Below are 12,890 nucleotides of genomic sequence, written 5' to 3'. Positions count from 1 at the left end.
CAGTATACTGTACAGTGAAGGCCAGGTCTGCTGCACTCAGCCAATGAAAGAGCTCCTTTCAGGATCTGATCCTCGAACAGAGCCACATCTGTGTGATGTAGCCCAGCCCTCTGTGATCGGCCCACTAATGAGCACAGCTGTGGCCAGCCCAGCGCTGGCCCAGCCCCCGGCCCACATGCATAAACATGCCCGGAGGTGCCACAGGAATGCAGCCAGTCCAGCCAGGGGTGTCTGGGGTCAGTGTGTGACGCTGGCGGGGCTGGCTCTGACCCAGCTCCTGACCCCGCAGGGGGGAGAGTGTCTGCCACCGTCACAGAGAAACAGTCCCGGACCCCAGACGCTATGAGAAAGAGAAACTTCCCCTATAGCCCATCAGGACAGAATCAATCCACACGCTCCAACATTAATGAAGCTGAACTGCAAAACCACAACGAAAGAGACCATCCAGGAACACTCCTTGTGAAAGACAGTCCGCCTCCCAAGAAACCACTGAGGTCTCTGCTACTCAAATTATGCTCCTCAAGGGCTGAGAACAGCTGGTTTTCCTGGCAGGTTTTCCTGAAAGTCAAGTGCAAAGATGGTCTGGCCAATCAGTAGCACTGATTCAGTGGCTCTCAAACTTGGTCCTGCTCCCCTCTGTTTGCTGGTGTTCCTTCCAACCACAATTGAAATCCAAGAATTTTAACAAACTGTTAATTTTCTTTAATTAGATGCTTTTCATGTTTAGAGGGAATACCCTCTTAATTCACATTATGTCAGAAATAGTTATGCATGCCATGAGGAATAGAAGTCCCATATTCACATTGTGCTCACTGTGCTATACACCACTGATTTCAGCAGTAAAGCATGAAGGATAGAATATATTGCGCTTGCTCTGTTCAGAGGTATTGCAGGATCTTTGTGTCCCTGAATCGTCTGTTCAGCAGAGAAAGCAAACACTCCAAAGTAAAGACAGCACCGGCGCTGAGATTAAATGAGGTTTTATTGCTTCCTGCACACTCACAGCCTCCAAATGCAATAAGCCAAGCGTTGCTCTGTCTCTCTCTCCTTCATCCCGTGTGCTCTTCTTTTTAATTAACCCTCTAATGTGTAAAATCACAAATATGTGATTAGAATGGTCTTAACTGAACATTTTAATGCTGATGGCACTATCACTACTGGTAATTGAAAGCAACATAGTTCTAGAACGCTGACTTCAAATTATTGAAAAAATATTCAAAAAAGCATGTTCTTTAAAAGGTTACAGGTACTGTAATATACATAGCTGTGACTGGGCAATGCACTGAATGGATGGTCTAGCTGTGCTCAACTCCTGCCAAACAGCAGTGGGAGCATTCACCAAGAAATATAGCAAGACTGAAATAGCTGACCTGCGGGTAAGTCTATTTACCTTGTTAATACGGTCATGCATTATTTGTGTATGTACTATTTAGCTCCATAAACAGATGTGATAACAATCTAAGCTTTTTAAATAACTTTTTTTTTTATATATAGTGACAAATATTTATATTTGTGCAGGAAAACTGAATGAACTGTTCAGTGCAATGTCCACTCTTGATTGTGTGAAATAAATTCCAAGCATGTTTACTGTCAACTGTGAGCTCTCAGCTCATTAACACAATCAAACACATCTCCTTTCCCTCTTTAACCTGTCTTCTTTTTGTCCTCTTCTGTAGACATGCATCACAGAAGTCACAGAGCCGGAAAGATAGTTTTAATAGAAAAATAAAAATAGTCAGTCTCTCTCTCTCTCTCGCTCTCTTTCACTCTCTCGCTCTCTCTCTCTCTCATAGTAAAACTAATGAAGCAGCAGGAAATGCAGTAAGCATGTGACTGAAAGCGGTCTGGTCTGGTCAGGGAAGTGGCTACATGTGGGTGTGAAGCAGGCGTGGCCGAGCCCTTCCGTTTGTTCCGGACTGTTCTTCATATGAACTTGCAGGCTGGAGACAGCAGCTCGGGAGGCATCTTCACAGCCTCATCATAGGAGGGCAGTTTCACCTGGGACAAAAAAGCAGAGAGGTAAAGACCTGACCCACTGTCTGTCCCCAGCAGCAGCACAGTGAAACAGGCTTTCCTTTTTTATATTCACTGTATTTTTTGAAAACTGCAAGCCTATAAAACCTTAAGTGAGATTCAAGATTATTTAGATAACCTTTGGTATGAGGTCAGTGTACATATCACACACACACGCACATGATCCATGAGAGCCTCGACTCACCGATACACTCTCCTCTTTCTGGCTGTCCTTCATTTCTCCAGTCAGTTTCATCACATAGTAACACTTGGTCACAATGTGTGCTGTGTACACCTGTGAGTGGGACAACACAAGGGGACCAGTGAGAGAGTGGAGATGTGGGGGTGGGGGAGAACAGGTGAGTTTATGTCATCAAATGAAATGGGTCCTTGCATTGATGAGGCTGCTTCTGGAAACATTCCCTCGGTCCTCGAACTTGCCCTGGAGTGGCCATCGTATCCACAATGCCCCAGATATCACAGCGAGGGTCACGTGACCAGGATGGCTCAGGGGCAAAAGGTGATAAAGTGCTCAGTGGGTATCTGTGGGTCTCCCCTGGACCTCCTCTCAAGTGCTTCTTGTGTTCTTTTGAAAACCCTCACTCTGGAGAGGTCTAGCACAGATAACCAAGGCATGGGGGCTGGAGGAAGGGTGGAGGGACTGGCCACCTTAGTGACAGGGAAATGCGGTGTACCCGGTCCCAAAATAGGGTCGAGGGGGCTATTATATTATTGGGATTTTGGTTCTTGGTTAGCATGGTTAAATTTCGTTAGTGTTACAGTGATGTTGCATCTGCACTGACTAGTCTTGGAATGTTGTTAGCCAGGTCTGGAGCTATTGCTCATGTAAGTCAGGTGAACGCATTCACGTTTGCATTGCAAACTGTATTGGGAGTCTGTCAAATGAATGATGCAACGCAATGTACTTGTTTTAGTGGTTATGGCACACAGCCTATTATAATGTTTTGTTATGGAAAGAAAGTATTCTGAAATCATCTGATTGGTTCACACACGTCAATAATTGCCAGTATTCTGTGATCAGTCTGATAGCTCCACAGCAGCAATCACGAGGATCATAGAGCCTCACTCCTACATTCCTTCCTCCATCCCTCCCTCTCTCCTTCCCCTTTTCTCCACCTCTCACTTTCTCCCTTCATCTTGGGACTGTCTGGGTTTTCTTGATTACTTCTCTGTGCTGAGCAGCAGGGGCCCCATCTCTGATCCCTCAGGCAGTCAGTAAACACCTCCAAACCGGGACGCAACCCAGAGAACAGAGCGTGCTTTCTGCATCAGAGCCCCGCCCCCACCCCCACCTCACCTGAACAAGCCCCCGATTGATGGGGCCGTCAGGGAAGCTGGGGGACATGAGGTGAAGCTATACTGTACTGTCCGAGACGTGAGCAATTTCACGTAGAAAAATGAAAGAAAATCAACATGCCAAATGTCAACATGCCAAAGGAGGCCTGCAGCAGCTGAGAATAACTCCTTTTGATCAGCCAATACACTAAGCTGTGTGTGTGTCTGATAGCATGTGTGTGTGTGCGCATGTTTGTGTGTGTGTGCGTATGTGTGTGTTTGAATGTGTATTTGTATGTATGTAGATATATCTATATGTATATGTCAGTGTAAGTACGTGTGTATATACGTGTGTGTACGTGTGAGTGTACAGTACGTGTGTACGTGTATATACCTGTATGTGTTTGTCTGTATACACAAGTACGGTGGGTGGAGCGTGCATCCTCATAAACGTAGAAGGTGCTCTGTGTGTGTGTGGAGCAGTGTACTAAAGGGTGGAGCACCACACACATTTCTGCCGTGTTATTTCTGGACGCCAGCTTCAGAGTCCCATCCCCATCCCCCAACACCACATCCTGGGGGGCCCCCCAACGGAAACGCGTGTGTGGTGGGTGGGGGACGAGGGGGGAACGGGGAGGGGGGTGGACAGACGAGGTCCCTGTCACATGGAAACGCCATAGAAAAGCATCCACATGACTTATGTAATAAACCTGCTAAGGCATGCCACAGGCTGTGAGCATGCGCAGAACCCCACAGCACGCACCTTCATCAGCAGGTACAGGACAAACAGCACTCCGAATATCGTGGTGATGCGAGCAGTCTCCTTCGGCTCCAGCTGCCTTCCTCCTGTGAATTGCGTCTGTGCAGGAGTAACGTGCAGGAGATGAGTAATCAGTCACAGAGAGAGAACCACAGAAGTCATAGGCCCAGAAAGACAATGAGAGACACAATGAAACAAAGAAGTATAGACAGGGGAGATATTACATTACATTACCTCAGCTTATATTACATTGCGTTCATTTTGCAGGTACTCTTATCCAGAGAGGCGTACAATACAGGAGAACATAGTGCATTCACTTGAAAGGTATTCATGTGAGTAACAGTGCCTAACCAGGCTAACAACATTCCCAGACCTATGTAAAATCAAAAAAGCACTAAGCCAAGTCAACTATGCAAAATAACTATGCAGAAGCAAAATATAAATCCTGAAGATATACAGATTACATCCATAAGAAGACCAAAAGCCATAAAAATGCCATAACCAAACGAATGGGAGATGAGGCTCAGTCATAGTTCTGTGGGGCAGTAAAGGTGAGGAACGCGTGAAATGCCGGGCAGACGGGTATATCGGGGTGGGGCTCACCACTAAACGGTCACTCTCTTCAAAGGTGGGTGTTCCTGGGAGCCCCCAGGGGCCACTGAAGAGAGACATCATGCTGAGCCCCAGATCCAGGTACACCTGGACGATGAAGGGTACCAGGTGTTTGGAGAATCCCTGGAGGAAGGATGGAGAAACAGGTGAGGCATGGACCGGAATGTTTCGCAACAGATCCAGAATTTCAAATATCATCTGAGTAGTCGTGCCAATCAGACACTGAAAGAACACCTTCTACTAGGGCTGTTCCAGGGAGTTCCAGAGAGTCAACGTTTACTTCACAATTTCCATTTCATATACTCCCACTGGAGTTCTATTAGGTTTCTTGGAAAATGCATTTTTCTCTTAAATTACATGTGTTCATTAGGCCAAAAAATAAAGATGTGTTAAATGTATAAACAAGAAAATATTAACAATTCCTTCCGATATCAATAAACATGAGCTCTACAGCTCATAAATATTGTGTTCGTTCTGTACAGATATTAAGACAGTATGTGGATATGACAGTGAATAGTGTATCTCTGACTAAGAGACAGATTCAAGCCATCCTCTTCCTTCTCTGAGACAGATAAAGAGGGAAGCGATATAATATAACCACACTTAAGGATGTAAAACATGTTTGTGTTTTCTTCCTAGCATGTAAAATAGGTATTGTCTATTTATGCAGATCCTAAAATTATGGTGTCCTCCAGGTAGGTGGTACATATACATGTCATTAATACTAAAGTCATACTGCGCAGAATTTTCTTCTTGAAAATGTTATAACATAACTATGCTGAGGCATATCTAAGATGTAGGCAATCTGTGTCTTGCCGAATTTGTGCATCTCCTCCTCTATTTGTTATGCTGAAATGTTGTCTAGACGTTTCTGGGCGTGGCACTCTTTTCTGTGTGGGAAGGAGTGGGTGTGGCTACAGAGCCTGTATTGGACAAGATTCAGAGTGTTTGTTGCTCGCTAGCCCAGATACAACAAATAAAAAAGATTCAGAGTGTTTGTTGCTCGCTAGCCCAGATACAACAAATAAAAAAGGCAAGCTGATAGGGCTCTTTAAAGAGCTAGTTAACCTTGGAATTGATTTTCCTCAGTGGTGTCAGCTGAAGTTCGCCAAGGGGGTGAAAAGCAACAAGGAGTTGGCCTGTATTCTGTTGGAACTGTAAGTGACACTACCTGCAGTGTGAAGCTAGTGATAATAAGGACTTTTGTGAGGGTCTGAAATTTTCTAAATAAAATCCCAACAATAAAGGCACTATTTCATTCAAAATAATGGAATTAAGCTATACTGGAATCTGCCCTCTTATTGTTGCTCACTGTCGCTCATTTCACAGTAATAATGTTAGCTCCAGCCATCCAGCTCACTACATTAGGTGGGAAATTTGGGGTGAGCAGGTTGGGTTGAAGACAAGAGGAGGAGACTTTTTTGACTGTAAACACTGGATCACAGCAAGGCTAAACCATCTTGCATAGTATGCCTTTAAGGGAAAAAAAGTGTATTATCAAAAAACCATTTGACTCTGCTGCGGTCTCTGTAATGTTGTTTGTGTTGTATGCTGTTTGTGTTTTGTATTTCTTGTCCTTTTGTCTTAATAAAAAAGAGGATGGCTCATGTGAGAAACATTAACCACTGCATACATATATCTCAGATCTCTCTCTCCCTCTCTTTCTTACACACAGACAGAAATGCATACATTTAGAGCCAGTAGCTGAAGGATGATGTAGAGATATGAGAGTTTGTTTGGATTCTCTTCATGCAAACTTTCTCAGTGAATACATCTGCATGAGCTTGTGTGTGTGTGTGTGTGTGCGCGCGTGCGTACCACCAGAGGGCTGGAAAACTGCAAGGATTTTTGTGTTTGACCACATCCATAAATATTGAAACAAGTTCTCCTTTCTTGTGTCTCAAAATACTGTGCAAATATTGGTGTGTTGGGAAGGGAGAAACCAAAAACATTTCATACATGTGGCGCTATTTTAACTTTTTTTTTCAAGAGTATGTTCTGAGTGTGCTCTGTTCAACTGAGAGGAAAGTCCTGGAAAATCAATCATGAAAAGGAATATTTGAAGTCCCCACATTCCTCAGACACTCTCAGGGTTATTACTGCTCTGTGAGATGGGGAATTACGCCTGGGAGGAGCCGGCTTAATGGCCTGGGCTGTTGCAGATCTGATGAAGAGGGTAATTGATAGGGCTGATGAGAATGAATGAGGGTGGACAAAATAATGTGGGGTGGTAATGCTCAGTGTCAACAGAAAATCTCAGGACTCATATATTCTACGGTTGGCCAGTTTGATTGATTGACAAAGCACGATTACCTTGCGAAGTCCAACCAGAGCAAAGACACAGGAGATCGCCATCATACACAGCAACAGGAAGTTAGAGGTGGTGTCAACTGTAGAGAGAGCAGAGACAGAGTAACACTTTACAACAGACATCGAGAGTGAGCACACAGCAAACAGAAATAAAGACAGACAGAGCCATATATTTTAACTTAAACAGAAATACAGATGCAAATATTAGACTTTAACCCTGTACCACTGACACAATGACTGTACGACTTAGAGATAGAATTACTGACAGAACTAAAGGCAGACACAGACAATATGATCAAGGCACAAAATCAGGAACAGTAACTGACTCTTATTACCTGTGCAGGGACAGACAGTGTCACAGACACACAAAACACAGAGAGACGGTTTAACCCTATGATAGGACAATACCACCATATCAAAGTCACAGGGAGTCAGTTTCACTGAGAGCAGAAATAGTCATTCTGGTTTCACAGACCCAAAAAAGATTTTACATCACAGACACAGACATTCAGATACAACAGTACAAGATCATAGACCTTCAAACACAGTTCTGGGGTTGGAAAGCAGTGCCTCAACTCATAGGTTTTCTATTCACAAGCTACATATTGGCAGCTTTACTGTTTTACATTGAATGGGCTGTCATGGCCAAAAGATATAACCTATAGAGACTATCTGAAGACAGATGCTCATGAATGTTCACTAGCAGTAAGACTGATACCTGTTTGATTCTGATTTAAATCTATTGATGTAGGGGAAGCCCATGAATATGCCAATAAATTCAGAATCCAGGCATAGTATGTTCTGGACCTGCCCGTTCATGAATATTCATGAGTGCTGAGAAAGCGAGCAGTCTTTTCACCAGAACTAGTTTATCAGAAACAGGAAGGAACACAGGGTGCAGCACCTTGTTTTTAGCAAATAAACAAGTGAAACATTGGCCAAAAAACAGGAAGTCTGAGGCTATGTGGACCATGGAAAAAGCAGCGGCACAGAGAGACAGGATATCGGAGTAACACAAACAGAGTGAAGAAATAACACGGAAGCACAGACACACAGATTGACAAGGTAGCCCAGTGATACATCACAGACATGCAGAGATGAGTGAGATGCAGAGATGAGAAATACAAAAAACCCTGCCAATAATATTGAGCATACAAACTGAGCATAAAAATGTCTCTATAAAGCCTGCTCCTGTGCAGTAATTCACACGTAAGCATAGTAGGGTTATATGGTGAACAAATGAAGAGACAGGCACTGAGCCATGGACATCATGAAGGAGAGGCCTGGGAGTCACTGACCTACAGGGGTACAGACAGAGGCACAGACAGAAGCAGCAACCACACATGGAGACAGGCAGGCATAGAGAGTGAAAGCGTGTTTCTTCGGCTCACACTGAGCTTCAGAGATGGTGAAAACACCTCCACAGGGTTACTCACATATCTGCTGGCCATGGGTCAGGTGCTCGCTGTGGACAAATCCACCCAGATCCTTACCACTGAAGACCCAAACCGCTATGTCTACACATACCAGCAGAGTGGAGACCTGCATCCACAAACAAACACACACACACACACACACACACACCATGTGGTTTAAGCAAGATGCTAAAATGAGAGGACATTTCTACTCCACTGAAAACACCTACCTAGCTTTTCTTAGAGTGTCTATGTGAGTGTGTGTGTGTGTGTGTGAGATAGAGAGAGAGAGGAAGTGTGTGTGTGTGTGCGTGTGTGTGTGTGAAAGGAGACACACAGACAAAAAGGACAAACTGACAAACTGAAGCTCGGGGACATCCGTGGTATGAAAGCCACAGTGATACATAGAAGTGGTATTGCCCCTGCCCCTGGGCAGAGGAAAAGGAGGGAAGAGTAGGGCTTCATAAAAAGTTACAGAAGGGGGTGTGTATTCCCCACAGTAACTGTATGCAGTGTGTCACAGATCTCTCTGCTTTTGAGTCAATTCTTCCTGCCAACACCAACAGCTCTGTGGCCAGCAAGTCAGGAAGACAAACTGTTTTATTGAAAAAGGCACACCAAATTGTAAATTACATAACCGTGACCGTATTTTCATATGAAACTCATTTCCCAAGTTTTCTGGCCCTCTCATATGGCTGTTGATGCAGAAGGACACAAAGATGCTTTTCAAATGATACCGCACCTCAGCTAAGATGGCACCCAAAGAGCTGAATCAAAGGTGAAATGCAGAGGTTTCAGTGAGGTGGTCCTAATTTGTCTTTTCAATCAAGTTCAATCTGAGGTTATGTCACTTTGATATGCAGTGCATTTTATCATTTAGATATTTGCACTGCATTGTATTACTTTTTCAATACATTACATTTTCATTACATTACATTCACTTAGCAGACACTCTAAGAGCGACTGGCTAACGTGCAGAACATCAGTGTTACTGTAAGGCATATTTAAAATCAATATGTGTAAAGTTAGCCAACCAAATCAACAATTTCTGTATTTTCTCACTGACAGGACATGAGTGACTCATTTCTCAAGAAGGTTTACTGTTGGAGGCCATTTGCCAGTGGGCAAAAATTAAAAGTGCGTGCAAACCTCCCTTGTCTACAGGGAGAAAATGGCGGACTTCCTATCTCAGCACCTATAATGGTGCATCTCTCTTAAAGTGCCAGTACCCCCTTCCCCGCACCCCAAGTTTGCAGCAGTTTTAAAGCATACACAGTATCTCATTCAATGGAAACAATAAAAAAACAGAAAATCTCTGAACTTAAAAAAGGTCCACCCAGTTGAAAAGAAACAGGCTGGCTAAGTTGTAAGATAAAATTTCATTTCATGACTTCCTGAAATGGAGATTTCCATCGTAGAACAAAGTGCAGACGATGGGCTTCTATTCTACATAATAACGTTTTAATAAAACACCACAGAATTATGGATGGAATAAACGTAGAAATGTAGAAACAAACAGTTTGTTCTGACTGACAGAGAGTAAACACCCTCTCAAGCTTTCATAATTCTGCGCGAGCAGCACCATCAATAAACAACCGTACAAACTACCGGGTGTAGAGCAGGTCCACCTGAATGTGAGCTAACGTGGAGGAAGACCTGAGTAAAGTACGTTTAGTGTGCGTGTAAGAGAGGAGGAGAGCCCGCGGAGGGTTACCAGGTAGTAGGAGGTGAAGACAAAGGCAGCGGTGCGGACATTGCAGCACAGGCTGCGGGAGAGCAGGGCCAAGTGGACGTCGCGCATGATGGCAGCGTTTCAGACTGTTAGGGCTGTGGGGACGAAGCAAGGGAACATGAGAGCAGCTGCGACTAACCAACAACTTCCTTCCTGATCACAGCGCGTCAGCGCCGACAAACAGCAGCGCACAAGCGCATGCATGCACACACTGACAAACAGCAGCACATGCGCATGCATGCACACACTGACAAACAGCTGCACATGCATGCACACACTGACAAACAGCTGCACATGCATGCACACACTGACAAACAGCTGCACATGCATGCACACACTGACAAACAGTAGCAACAACAGATGTCTCACGCCTGATACATGTCTACATTGGTTTGGGCATTGGTCTGGTTGTCTAAATACTGGTCAGCAAAGGACTAGTGATACTCCACCTAGACAGACTGTGGTCTTTCATCCATTGAAAATTTTAATATTGCAAGTTGTACAAGAGCTGCAGTGACCATCCTGTGTGTGAGTGTGCGTGCATGCGTGCATGTGTGTGTGTTTGATATGTCTGGAGGACAAAAGCTCTTCTGTAAAAAAATATTTTGGTACAAGGCTCTCACAGGCAGTTGCCAGGGCAACCAGAGCAGCCATCCAAAGAGACAGGAAGTGAAGGGGAGGTGTTTCTTATACTCTGTGAGCAGGAGGAAAGGGGTCTGTTTGTCTGGCTGGCTGCATTTTTGAACACTTTACTTTCACTTTCCTGAGGAACACAGCGTAGAACAAAACAGAAGTCTGCATTAGTCTGTAAATGGCAGGTATGCTCTCCAACATTTTAGAGTTTGTGAACGTTTGATTTGGTTTTACATTAAAAAGACATTGAGGAATGACTGCACAAAATGCAGGACGGACTAATAGACTAGAATAGAATAGAATAGAAGGAGAAATCAGGGTAGAGAGGGATAGATAGAGGTGAAGGAATAAAGGAGATAGATAAGAGACAGAGGGAGGAAAGGGGGGAATGGGGAGAAACAGAAGAACAGAGAGAGACAGAGAGCTAGCCTGACATATGGAGAAAACCTTAGAGGGAGAGAAGATGGAGGGAGCAGGTAGGAGGAGAGGGGCTGGCACGCTGGGGGCTGGGGAGGCATAAATCCAGCAACACGAGCTGAGCGGGAATGTCTGCCTCCCGCTTCCTCAGACGGGGGTCCCAGGGGAACAGCCCCCGCCTCAGCTTTCCTGGGAAGCTGCCCTTCGCCTCAGTGCTGAGGAATTCTGGGTAGGGGGAGGGGGGGCACCTGAATGGGTGCTTGTTGCCTCTCTGGGCAACAGAATGAAGGATTCATTTAGAATTCAGAGAGCTTCATGCAAACTCTGAAAAACACACAGGCACACACACACACACACACACACACACACACACGCTGAAGGGGGTGGGCCCTGACATTCTTTAATAAGCTGTATCAGAGCCAGGGCTGAAGCCAGGCGCTGCATGTGGGGAAAGTGAAGCTTCCTTTAAGGTTTACTCTCAGTGGAAAACTATCTTTGATGCAGCTTTCTGAGCTCTGCCCAGAGGGACAATCAATCAACGTTCAACGGAACAGTTCTGTTCCCTCACAGTTAGCAAGCACTCTCTGCAGCACCAAAAGATCTCTCCCCCCCCCCCCCCCCCAACAGACTCACAGATTCACACCTAGCACATACAGACCAGACATTGGGGGTGTCGCCACTTTTGGTGTTTTTTATTATTTCAGCAATCGTGTATGCTTTTGATTGGCCCAGACAATTCTTGTGTACGATGACAGATATTTTAGATAAATACAGAAGTTTCTGACAACCTGCTAGCTTTATACTGGCTAGTCTAAGGACATTGATGGCTTCAGGGTTTAATACACTTCAAGGAACTCCATAAGGAAATAAGCACTGGCTTGATATGAGACATTATATTCATCTTTATAATTGTGAATAATAAATGCTAAAAATGAATGTGTTCACAGGTACCGCCTCTGGGAACATAACACTGCTGTACAAGCCGTTTCGGTGTTACTTGAAGTGTATTTTTTTTCTTTAAGCCGCAAACCCATGAATGCCCCACACCAGCCCTTGTAAAGCTAGCAGACCATCAGAAAGTTCTGTAAATATTGAAAATACCCTTCCTCACACAACCGTCTGGCCCAATCAAAAACATGCACTGAAACTGAAAAAATATTTTTTAAAGACTCCAAAGTGAAAATCTGTTTAAGGTAGTGATGAAACAGCACCCTCTGGTGTATGTATTAAGAATAGCAGTGTCTCACTGGTGACATCATGCATTTACAAGGCAGGAAGGAGCCCAGCATCATTTCCAGGTTGCCTTAGGCCTGCCACTTCCTGACAACACTGACTCACAATTTATAATTCATTGCCAGCATTTCATAACTGTACAGAAGTACTTTTCCAAATATAATTCCCCACCAATGCATTTGGGCTGATATAATATGTAAGGGCAGAAAGGAGAGCAGACTTTACAGCACTGACAATGTCATGTGTCTGTTCAACCACAGGAGGCCGATAGAGACAAAGCAGGTTTTTCCACCGCCACTTCCAGCTCATGTCTTCATGATCAAATATAAAAACATCTAAACAGATCCATTTCCTTCTTTCAGTCAGTATCTCATTTGTCTTTGTGGGTGATCGGTTTCGAAAATGAGCGTTGCTGATGGTACTGTCTCATATTTTGGCAAACTAATATGGTTTATGTTTTTTTGGCAGA

At 44.4% G+C, this 12,890-nt stretch overlaps 1 protein-coding gene across 1 annotated transcript; it reads right to left on the bottom strand.

The window, feature by feature from the left end:
* Positions 1–964: 964 nt before the first annotated feature.
* Positions 965–10,278, bottom strand: LOC135261162 (lysosomal-associated transmembrane protein 5). Its single transcript, XM_064347177.1, has 7 exons — positions 10,121–10,278; positions 8,428–8,533; positions 6,995–7,071; positions 4,673–4,804; positions 4,073–4,168; positions 2,219–2,308; positions 965–1,998 (listed from the first exon to the last, which is right to left on the bottom strand). Exons 1-7 carry the CDS (start codon positions 10,205–10,207, stop codon positions 1,924–1,926), a joined length of 663 nt encoding a protein of 220 aa, XP_064203247.1. The 5' UTR covers positions 10,208–10,278; the 3' UTR covers positions 965–1,923.
* Between the last annotated feature and the right edge of the window lie 2,612 nt (positions 10,279–12,890).

The sequence above is a fragment of the Anguilla rostrata genome, chromosome 8, assembly GCF_018555375.3.
Source record: "Anguilla rostrata isolate EN2019 chromosome 8, ASM1855537v3, whole genome shotgun sequence".
Classification (NCBI taxonomy): domain Eukaryota; kingdom Metazoa; phylum Chordata; class Actinopteri; order Anguilliformes; family Anguillidae; genus Anguilla; species Anguilla rostrata.
This window is presented reverse-complemented; position numbering and strand designations above follow the sequence as displayed.

Coding starts and splice junctions, on each gene's coding strand:
- LOC135261162 (XM_064347177.1), bottom strand. CDS start 10,207: ATGCGCGACGTCCACTTGGCCCTGCTCTCCCGCAGCCTGTGCTGCAAT. Junction 7,072..8,427: donor GACCCATGGCCAGCAGATAT/GTGAGTAACCCT, acceptor CTCTCTCTACAG/TTGACACCACCTCTAACTTC. Junction 1,999..2,218: donor AGAAAGAGGAGAGTGTATCG/GTGAGTCGAGGC, acceptor TTTTTGTCCCAG/GTGAAACTGCCCTCCTATGA.